Below are 11,647 nucleotides of genomic sequence, written 5' to 3'. Positions count from 1 at the left end.
TCCTCCAAAGGTGGGTTCAACACCTCCCATGTTGGCAGGGCTGTAAAGGAAGCTTGTACTGCTACTTTCTTTGTTGTCTGTGGATCAAAGAAGTAGAACTTAAATCTCCAGGGATCTCTCTTTAGTGGCTTTCACCAGCACTAAGTTCATGTTTAAAACCTAGTACAAAGAACAAAGGAACATGAAAAGTGGGGAAAAAAGTAATGTGAAAATAGGGAAAAATATTTGGCACCGAGTTAGCAAAAGAAATCCCCATCCAGTTGTAAAATCCTCTCCTATCCCCTACGCAGGGACCAGCCCCAGCTGCTTATGCTGTTAATGATAGATAGACATGTTCATGTGGCTGGAATGTAGAACAGCTCAAGCCAATTCTGCTGCAAGTCCCACCTCCCTGCAGAGCTGCTCGAGTGAAAATTCAGTGCAGACAGCAGCCCATGTATGTCAGACAGAAACCCAGAGGTAAGAGACTGATAATATACCAGTCCACCACTTAACGAAATCAAATGCTGATGGTGCGTAATAAAGGGCTTCTGGCTTGGAGGGTGTGGGGGAAGGTTACTTGGAAAAAAACTAGTTTGAACTAGAACTGTGTGAAACTTTTGGAATGAAACTCCATATCTTTTGTCAAAAACCAAAAGGTCAGGCAGGGTTTGCGAAAATATCTGCCAAGTTTCAAAAACCTCTCAGAAACCTAGGCTGAATATTAAGTGAATGTTGGCTGAGTAGTTTCTAGTAAACTGGAGGTAATGTAGGGTTTTGGGTGGAAACAAGTTGGTTTTGATCCACAAACAGGTGCAACGTGGCAATTTCAGCTGATGTTTCACATTCGGTTTGTGGGTTTGTTTAAAACTGGAAACTCAGCACGAAACTCGAGTGACCCAATATCAACCAAACTATCTTCAAAGGAGTTACACGAGGGCTGAAATTTGGCCTGTGGGTGGCAGGCTCACACAACTAAAACTAGAAAGTTTGTGCAAACCCTTGGGGAGCCCAAACTGTTGGAGTTTAGCACAGATCTAATAAAGAGCACATATACAGAAGGGGGGTTTTGCTACCTATGGATCATATCTGATTCCAAACATTTAATGAAATGGGGGTTTTGTTTTAGTAAGGACAGGTTAAAAAAGGAGTATGGACACCTGGGTTTGGCCCACTGTTTAGGTCAGTAGTGTCTCATCTCTCTTGGCAACTGCTGTTTGGTGGCTTGAGAGAGGATGTCTATAAGAACTATTCCCCCTCTTTGTATCAAACAGACCCACCTCTCCCTTACAGGTGGATTTCTGAGATTCTAGAAAAAATCATTGAATGTGTAAATACTAATTATTATTAATTATTTCTATTATAGTAGTGCCTAGAGGTCCCAACAGGGCCTCACTGAGAACAGGGCCTCACTGTGCTAGGCACTGCATGAACCCATAGTAAAAAGACACTTCCTGTCCTAAAGAATGTATAGCCTAACTGGACAAGACAGACAAAGGAAGTATTATACCATTTCACAGCTGGAAAACTGAGACCCAGAGGGTTAAGAGACTTGCCCTGGGTCACACAGGAAGACTTCCTGACTCCCAGGAATAGTTTCACAGACATTAACAGAAGTTGTTCAGAGAAAAGAATAGCTTCTGGAGAAGGATTGAAGGAGCTATTGCTGGAGTTGAATTGAAACTCCCCATTTCCAGCTCTTTGTACCTTTGTACGTAATGATTACATAAAGTAAGAGATTAGTCAGACCTCTGGTTTCTGGGGAAGCTAGTCTGTCTCTCCATATTTACTATCTGCCATCTGGCTTTCTCTTTGTCTGCAGGTTTGTTTCTTTGCACATTTTACCATACTGCTTACCATCTTGTTTAAGGCACCCAAAACCCCAGTTCATCTATACCTAGGATTTTTTTGTCTGTTAGGCCATCCTCTACAACACATACAACTTGGTTTCTCAGTCTGGAGGTCACAGGGAGTCAGGCTGCAGTTCATGATTAACAAGCAGTTTGGGAAACACGGCCTTCTATACTACTTTCATTTGACATGACATTGCTCTCCTGTGCCATCCCTCCACACAGCATGATTGGAAATCTGGCCTGTACCTTGGGAAGACAAACAGCTTCTGTGGCTCCTAGAATCATTCAGATGAGAAGATTCCTGCATGGTGAGTAGTGTCCTCTGAAAGAGTCCCTGTGATCGGAATGCAGCCGGGATCCTGAACTGGCAGCATCTGGGAACAATGTTGAGGCAGCTTACCCAAGGTAGCCCGAGGCCTTTTAAAACTCATTTCACAGAGAGCTTCTGTTTTATGGCATTTATAGGAAAATATATGGGCAAGGGAACTTCGGTGCATGATACTGTAATATCTTGGCTGTGGTGATATTTTTAGCACTGACAGCTCCACTCTTTTAATGTGCACACCCTTCTCAAATCACAGCAGACTTGCAAAGCCCAGTTCTCCTCCCACTTACACCAGTGTAAATTGGGATTAGCTCCTTGAAGTCCCTGGAGTTACACAGCTGTAAAATTGGAGGGAGAGGATAATGAGGCCCATAATGTTCAATATGAAATTGACTGGCAATTGACTTCACAGTTCAGATTTCAGGAGAGGCGTGACTGGGACCCTTCCATGCTAGTGCAATACAAAAAACAATAATACTAGGGTTAAAAGGATCCTAATCACTCTTCAAGCTCTACATTACTCCTAATAAAATTGTTTGTCTAAATCTGATGACACCTTGGGCATAGATCTAAACTTGGGCTATCTGAATTCCTGCCTTTGGTGAGCGCTGTAGGTGCTGAGCTGATATAGAATAAATTCACAGCATTCTCTTCTCAAAATTTCCCCTAAAATTGGTCTCAAAATGATTAATTCTTTTCTGGTTTGTGGCACTAAGGAGTATATTTACTTGAAAAGTCTGAATAATTTTTTTAAACCATTTATCTTTAAAAAAATCCTGTAAATTCCATACTGAATTTACCATATGCAAAACAATTCTACATTTGCTCTTTTTACAATCTGATGCCATTGGAAATATGGAATAAAACTCTCTTTTCAGCCCTTTGTGATTTTGTTGGGCTTTTGGTATATTCAAGAGAGGCAGAGCGTTCAGGATTCCAAATACTGGTGTGTTCCCACCTTTCCCATATCATTCTGCAGGAAGAGAAAAACACTCTGATTATGGGACGAAACTACGCTGCAAAGCATAAACGTTTTTTTTTCTTACCCAAATGATTTAATCATTTCAGGAGGCTTTGCTTCTTGCAATGGCTTTGCAGGACACAGGACAGATCCACAAAAATTGGGACTGTCCCATAAAAATTAGGTTGTGTGCTCATCTTAGTGTGATCCTCCAACTCCCTGAATAGTTATTCCCACACTGCCTAATGTATATCAGTTTGATAAATCAAGAAGTCTATTGCCGCCTTAAAATATAAATGATTTTCCTATATTTTATTCCTAGGAACTCATTTCAGGGTTTCATCTTCTGTGGCGGAAGCTCTGGCTGATGGCAGACCGATCGTAGCCTTGGAGAGCACCATCATTACACATGGCATGCCCTATCCCCAGAATTTGAGGTTGTAGATTTGATGATTTGATGACCCTAGTGCAGCAAAACTGTACGGTTGTGTCTGATAATCTATGGGCCTGTTTCTGTATTTGTGGTACACCCAAAGCTGCCACTACAATTAGTGGGAACTGAGGGTGTGACACGCATGCAGAATATGACCTCAGTTACAAAACAGTTGCATCTGGGCTTCCAAAGATAGCAGAACTACATGACAAACCCCAGATTTACATGTACTATACATATCCATCTGTAGCATCAAATCCCTGGCCTTCTTCACAAAGTGGCAGCAAATGATGACATTCCCTTGTCTGGATAGAGATCTCTGGCATTTGTGGCTGGATGGCTTGTGGAGATCTTGCAAGTACTCATAAGTTTCTTTGGCTACATCTTTTATAATGTAAAAGTTACTAGAATACAGTGATGACCTCTGCTCATCTGTACCCGTAAGAACATTGACTGTAAATGCCACTACAATGTTCTGCTGGACTCTCTTGCTGGCCTATGCTAAGACAGCACTGTGCCAAGGAACCCCATCTCTGCAACCAACCCTTTACTTGTGGGTACCCTCTATATCAGTATTCCCCTGAGTGGCACTGCCAAAAATGTAAGCAATCTCCCATACTTTTGCTTAGCTACTGAGCCACGGCACAGGAAGGTTACTGTACTGAATTTTCTATTTCTTTCTTACACAGCCATTATTTTTCTCTGGTGCTGTTTCTTAGAGATCAGAATGCAGTGAGTTCTGGTTTTGTGAGAAGACAGCTTGAGGCTGTTTAGGGCAGGTACAGAAGCCGCGGGGCAGAAGGACCTGCCAAATCTGCATTCTGCTCAACAAAAAATGAAGTAGTCTCAAAATCAGTAAATAAAAAGCCTGCAAAGATGACGAATCCCCAGCTTGCAGCGCTTTAGTATCCCATGCCTGTCACTGTCCACATCTAAAGTCAGCAGTATGAGAGCAGGAATTTGAGTGTTTAATGAAGACTTGGAATAGGTAACTATCCAGTAAAGAAAAGGAGTACTTGTGGCACCTTAGAGACTAACCAATTTATTTGAGCATGAGCTTTCGTGAGCTACAGCTCACTTCATCAGATGTTTACCGTGGAAACTGCAGCAGACTTTATATACACACAGAAATCATGAAACAATACCTCCTCCCACCCCACTGTCCTGCTGGTAATAGCTTATCTAAAGTGATCAACAGGTGGGCCATTTCCAGCACAAATCCAGGTTTTCTCACCCTCCACCCCCCCACACAAATTCACTCTCCTGAATTTGTGTGGGGGGGTGGAGGGTGAGAAAACCTGGATTTGTGCTGGAAATGGCCCACCTGTTGATCACTTTAGATAAGCTATTACCAGCAGGACAGTGGGGTGGGAGGAGGTATTGTTTCATGATTTCTGTGTGTATATAAAGTCTGCTGCAGTTTCCACGGTAAACATCTGATGAAGTGAGCTGTAGCTCACGAAAGCTCATGCTCAAATAAATTGGTTAGTCTCTAAGGTGCCACAAGTACTCCTTTTCTTTTTGCGAATACAGACTAACACGGCTGTTCCTCTGAAACCTATCCAGTAAAGGTGAATGAGCTGTGACTCATTAGCCAGTTGATACAAAATGTTTTATAAAAAGCAATCCCATCCTTCAGGAGGATCATTTACACTAAATACCCTCACTTTTCAGGGAGCTGACAGCACTTGGCCTCTACATCTTCAGGTCTTACAAAACATAGCAGACATGGAGGTACCTAATATAAACACATACCAGATTATCTGTAATTGCTTCCTTAACATACCAAATCATTGCCCTTCATTTCTCCATGATATTCACATTCAGCTGTTTGGTGGAGAGAAAAGCTGGCAGGGTACAGTAAATCAAGTTAATGGAAACAAATCCCATCCACACCTGTTTGCTCTGCCATGTGGAAAGCCACTTTTAAACAAATAATCTATGGCACAGTTTAGGAAGAGTTCTCAGTCTCTTCCACCCACACCTGCCCTGGTTTACCCTTTAGGATGAAGTCAGAACTGATAAGTGACTTGGGACATACAGCACTTTTTTGCTCACTGGCCACAGAATAGACATGGCTGCATATTAGGGAGGGAAGACTATAATTAAAAACCTCCACCACAAATCATATCTCTAATCTATGCAACACAGACAGGCAGGTCAAACCTTCAGACACCCACTGGAAACTAAACATATGAAGGGCCCGATTTTCAGAGCTACTTAGCATTGGCAATGGGAGCCGGGGGAAGATCTGCACTCTGGCAATGAGATCCAAAGACTTCTGTTAGTTGTTAGGTGCAGGAGGGGACCCCCATTTAGCAGAAGTTGAGGGAATGCTATAAAGTAGCAACTGGAACATGGTGGCAAAGAGATCTGAAGGTATTTCCCATCTGTTCACTTTTCTGTTTTATTTTTTGTTGCTCTGTTTGTATTACTCCAGCATGGCTAGAGAGGTGGAAGAGATTGTAAGGACAAATGGGTCAGTACCTGCAACCGTGGGCATTTTAAATGGCAGGATCCACATCGGCCTTAATGATGAGGAACTTCAGTTTCTGGCAAAGAGCAAAAATTTAGTTAAGGTATCTCGGAGGGACCTTCCCTACGTTCTCAGCCAGGTACTGTATGTAGATATTCATTGTCATCAAGTTTTCTTTATAGCAATGTTATGCTGCCCTAGCCTAAAGCCAGGTGGGAAAAGTACTTCTCAGAGTATTGGAGATGTCATATACAATTTTCTATTGTTAAGATGACATATTCACAAAACATGTTGCTAACTAGGTTCCACACTAGTAGAGCTAGGAAACCACAATTCAATAGCCATTTCCCCAAGGAAATCATTCTTTGCTGGCTCATAGCATGAAAAGTGAGGCTTGGCTTAGAGTATGCACACTATAGTGAAAAAGCACTGGTGTGCTGCAAATGATGGTCAATGCAACTACAATGATAGGCCATACACTTTAAACACGCACACAACTGTTGAAGTGACTTCAACTGCTCAGGAGAATTGCCAGTTTGAAACCCCGGTGCCTGAAATCTTCTGTTTATCAGCAAAGCGCGCATTGCAAAATTGGCAGCAGTACAAGACTTGCCAACATGCCTTAATCCTGGGATCATGGGAACACTTCCAGGAATGAAGGGGAGTTCATTCTTTGCCCCCTCTGCTGGGACTGTTAACAAGGGTGCCAATTATTATGGTGGGTTTTTTGTTTTGTTTTTTTATGATGTGGATGATTGTCCAGTAGGAATCAGACTGAGACCATCTGCTCATTTTGCATAGGCCAATGAACAGCAATAAGACAGCAATGACTTTAGGTTGTTATTTGTCTGGACTGGATTCAGCTTGGTGACCAACCATTAATAAGATTTTTTAAACAAATATTTACAGTATAAACTCATGAATTTGGGGCTTCTTGCTTGTCTTCCCTCCAAATAGCTTGGACAAAGATTTGTGACACAGATGCTCTATCTGAATAGTCTATACAGGAAGACTAAAGAGACTTCATCTCCATTCATGATGAGAGATTCTCCTTTCTCTTCCTGGTGTTATTATGGCTCATGTGTCTACTGCTGACCTCTGGAGCCCAACATCAATGCACCTGCCTGCATGAATATCTAGAGACCATTGTACCCATGAATCGCAACACTGACAAGAAAGGATGGCTGACAGAGAAATGATGGATCAAATTCTCTGCTGGTGTGAATGGGCACAGCCCCACTGATTCCATTTGGCCTGATACCTCTGGCAACAGCATCCACGTAATGCTACCCTTTGCGAGCCACATCATTTCATTACTCCATATCTCAACAGCAATATCTAACAGTGTCTTATCTCATAGCAGTCACAATCATTCCTTTTCTTGTAAGAATCATGCCTCATTAACCTTTTTATTAACCAGGTAATCACTACTGCTATCCAGAGCACAAGCTTACCTGTTAGTGTCCCCTATAGCAAGAAAAGCAACAACCATCAAGGTGCAAGAATGTGGAAGTTAAAGACACTCTGCAGTGTGTCAGTTACATCAAAATAAGTTTCCTCAGCACTTACTTTTCCATCCCAGTCCTTACACTGCACACACCCACCCCCTGTACTATTTGAGTGCCCTGAGGAGTCAGGCTGCGTAAGAGAATTTAAGGTATTCCACCTTACTCAGCATCTCTGAATATGGCCTTATTGTTTATTACTGCAAATGAATGTTCTTGGTTTTCCCTGAGGGTTTGTTAAAAAGAATACTGTAGCAGTACTCTGTTACCCGCAAACTGGGCACAGCAGAATGTTTTGCAACTGCTGGTAGTTCGTCCATGAACATACAGTTCCCCTGGTCACATAGTGTGTGGATTATGACTGGCTGTTCCATGACAGGGTTTGTCTGGCGGTACCACTGTGTCAGGGACGATGATTGTGGCACACAAAGCAGGAATCCCCGTGTTTGTGACAGGAGGAATTGGAGGGGTCCATCGCGAAGGAGAGAAGAGTAAGAGGAGCATTGCACTTCATATTGTCTCTTTGTTGTTGAATTAATGTTAAAGTTTCATTGTTTATGTCCACCTTTTTTCTCTTTCCTGATTAGTCTGTATAGGCCCACAGTATTCTCCTGCTGGGAAGAGTAGAACAATCACCCCCTGCCTCATTCCAAAGATGGGGATAAATCTACACTAAGGCTCTGACCACACTATGCTTGGTATCTATAGCACAAAGTTTAATTTGCACACTTCTCAGAAAAATATCCCTGACTACACTGGTCAGGGAAATCTTACAAGAACCCTACCAGGAACGTGCCTGTAGACACATAGTTGATGCTAGCATGGTTTCAGAATGAGTGTCGTCAGGGCCTCTGATATTTCACCTGCCTTTCTTTCCAATTCTTTCTCTCCACAAGGCTCAACTTCTTCCTCTGGAACACCTATATTTCCCAAGGGAGATGGTAGCTTCTCTTGACCTTTCTCCCATCCACAGAATGGTGTGTATACCATTTGATGTTGCTTGCTAGCCAGTAATTCAGTCCAATGGGAGCTGGCTGCAACCTTTGTAGTAGCAAGCTATGCTGATACAGACTATCAGGGAAGCTGAAGTTATTGGGGATACTGATAAATATGCTTCGCTCTCTGTACTCAGGTGAGACTCTCTTGCAAGCAAGCAGGATTGGGCCCTGGTCAGTGCTTAGGATGGGTGACCCATAAAGGACAACCTAGGATGCTGTAGGAATATGACTTTTTAGTGGCATTCTCCCTTCTGAGTCAATACTAAACCAAGTGCTCCAGCACAGTTTGAAAGTGCTGCCTTTCGGATGAGATGTAAAACCAAGACCATGATCCCTTACGGTCAAGAAAGATCCCACAGCACATTTTGCAAGTGAAGGGGTATCACTCATCGTGTTCTGGCCAATGTCCAAATTTAGAGAATTATATTCCTCTTATGTAAAATTTGCACTGCAATTTTAATTGGACACAACATTCTTCTTCACTTCCATCTCCCCAGCAAGGGAGGAGAGCATGACGATTAGGAATGCAACTCTCACTAACACAAAGGCTACTTGTCCCTTAACAGCTATGGATGTGAGTGCTGACCTGACCGAGCTAGGACGCACTGCAGTTGCTGTGGTTTCCGCAGGTGTTAAGTCTATTCTGGACATTGGTAGGACGCTGGAATACCTGGTAGGTAGCACAAGTTGTTGTGTGGGCTGCTGAAAATGAAGGCAGAGAACCAGTCAATCCCCAATAGCCCCACGGTTCTTGCCAACATTGTCTCACCAAGCCAGGTTCTAAGGCCATTGCATTTTCCTCCACAGTTACGTATCTGACTCTTTGCTTTGAAAATTACTGTGCAATATCTAGACTAGAAAAGAGGATGTGTAAAACTAACCAAATTCTATTCTACAGTGTAGCAATTCTTAGCTGGGTAGGTGGGAAAGTAGCCACTGTTGGTGGCTCTTCATTCCATCTGCTGATTATTTGTTCATCTCATCTTCACTGTTGTAGGAGACTCAGGGTGTGTGCGTGGCTGCCTTTGGGGAATCAAGGGAATTCCCTGCCTTCTTCTCCCGCCAGAGTGGTTTCCAAGCACCGTGTCAGGTGCAGAATGAGGAGGAGGCTGCCAAACTTATTGGTGAGTTTGCAGTGGTGAAAGGCCCAAGCTGTGAAGTTCAGATTTGGATCAGAAGGCAGAGGTTCATACAAATTGCTCTGTCTTAATGATTTATTTTCTGTGTTAATTTCACCTGGCGAGGAGGCTGTCCAGAAGAACAGCTTTCCTGTCCCCTTGCTTTGGAAGCAGCCAGAAAAAAAAGCCTCAGCCTTTAGATGGAACCAACTAAGCAGAAGTTACATATGCGCTGAGTCAAGGGTGCTGGAACAACTGGTATAGTGGGGGTGCTGAGACCCACTGAAGCAAACTGTAAACCCTGTGTATGATGGAAACCACTTCAAGCCAGGGGGTGAAGCAGCACCCCCAGCAGCCCCAGTTTCAGCACCTATGCTCTGAGTTGCATAGAATTATTTACACACACCCTGGCACTCTCACATACATGCAGTTTGCCTGCTCTGAGGATCTGGAGGGGTTTCAGGTGAGCCCCTTGTTAACAAAGCTGGCCTCTGGACCTCAGGAAGAAGAATCACAGCTTTCCCTACCAAAAAAAAAAAAAAAAGTCTCTGTCCCTTTTCATTGCAAAGATGGACTTGAAAACATAAGCTGGTGCAAATTGATTGCTAGGGCTGAAGGCACTATGCAGCTGGTCTCTACTTCTGGAGCAGGTTGGGAAGACAAACAGATTTTCCCCCCACCACACACACACACGGTCTTCACTTCTGGAGCAGGCTCTGGAAATTTTCCGATGGAATGTTTTCCCATTGATTTGCTGAAAGCAAAACGTTTTGTAGAAATGCATCATGTCACCTTTGATGAAAATTAGTTTTGAGACAAAAATAGAAAAAAAACATTTCAATAAGGTTGAAACATGCCATTTCGATTTTTTCAAAACAGAACGTTCTGATTTGCTGTTTCAAAATGACTTTTTGTTTCAATTTTTTTGATTTTCTCTTATGAAGTCTAATAGAAAATAAAAAAATTGAAACAAAAAGTCATAAAGTCAAAATCAGAAACAAACTATTTCACTTTATCAAAACAAAACACTTTTTTTCTTTTTTGGAGTATTTGTTTGTAGGGAATGTTTTTTGTTTTCAATCCCTTCTGGAATGAAACAATTTTGAAATCGTGAAACTCCCCCTGGAATGAAAAATCTGGGTTCAGCACAGCTCTGGAGTTTAGTTTGGGTATATCCTGAAGAATCATCTCTCTAACTCTCCCCCAAAATCCTCAGTGTAGCCCTGTGCATGGTATAATTTTGGAAAGAAACTGGTTACATATAAGGGGACAAGAAATTGTTTTGCAATCTGCCCAGGAGCATGAAGCTGGCTGTGCTTGTTAAAATCTTCAGCCCTCTCTGAATTCAACCACTATTGCTGCGATCACTGCAGCTACTGCAAAGGGAATTCCTTCCTTATGTTCCCTGTCACTGGGGAGACCCCACATGGTCCCTGCAGCCCCTCCAAACTTCCATAAGCAGTCATAGAATCATAGGATCGTAGGATTGGAAGGGATCTCAAGAGATCATCTAGTCCCTGCACTCAAGACAGGACCACACATTTTCTAGACCATCCCTGACAGTGGATGAGGAGACAGGCCAAGCTGCTACAGCACTATATGGGAGTCCTGTGGCCACAGCAACCTATTATTCTGGCCAGAGACTGTGTGTCTGCCCAGTCCCAGCCTGAAGTCAGAAGAGCTGGTATGAGGTGCAAGTGTGGAGCCATGTTCTCCCACTCATCCTCATACTTCACCATATTGGGGAGACCGTCTTGCTTACATACAAACCAGCTAGGAGGGACCTCCAGTGGCCAGGGGAGACCTGCCCACCTTAAAAACCAGAAGGAACTTATTCCCCAACTGACTACCCAGCCCACCGCCAGCAGGGACCTGCTACCCACCCACTCAACCATCCCACAATCAAGGCCACAGGAAATCTTGCCTGCCAGCACTGCCACTGTGAGGACAAGCTGCCAGGCAGGGGAACTGCTTAGGCAATATGTCTACACTAGCCATT

The 11,647-nt window shown here is 43.2% G+C and overlaps 1 protein-coding gene across 8 annotated transcripts in view; it reads left to right on the top strand.

The window, feature by feature from the left end:
• The first annotated feature begins 337 nt into the window (after positions 1–337).
• The window catches only part of LOC140902437 (uncharacterized), a 57,981-nt gene continuing 46,671 nt past the window's right edge, over positions 338–11,647 (top strand). For 7 of the 8 annotated variants that reach the window (XM_073322522.1, XM_073322547.1, XM_073322513.1 and 4 more), the window contains exons 1-7: positions 338–459; positions 2,055–2,140; positions 3,441–3,555; positions 5,992–6,166; positions 7,912–8,023; positions 9,097–9,203; positions 9,528–9,654. In XM_073322522.1, the coding sequence (XP_073178623.1) occupies positions 338–459; positions 2,055–2,140; positions 3,441–3,555; positions 5,992–6,166; positions 7,912–8,023; positions 9,097–9,203; positions 9,528–9,654 (844 nt within the window). The other variant, XM_073322555.1, reaches the window with a different exon arrangement.

The sequence above is a fragment of the Lepidochelys kempii genome, chromosome 1 (genome assembly GCF_965140265.1).
Source record: "Lepidochelys kempii isolate rLepKem1 chromosome 1, rLepKem1.hap2, whole genome shotgun sequence".
In the NCBI taxonomy this organism is placed as follows: Eukaryota; Metazoa; Chordata; order Testudines; family Cheloniidae; genus Lepidochelys; species Lepidochelys kempii.
The sequence above is the reverse complement of the archived record's forward strand: the minus strand, read 5'-3'. Positions and strand labels throughout refer to the sequence as shown.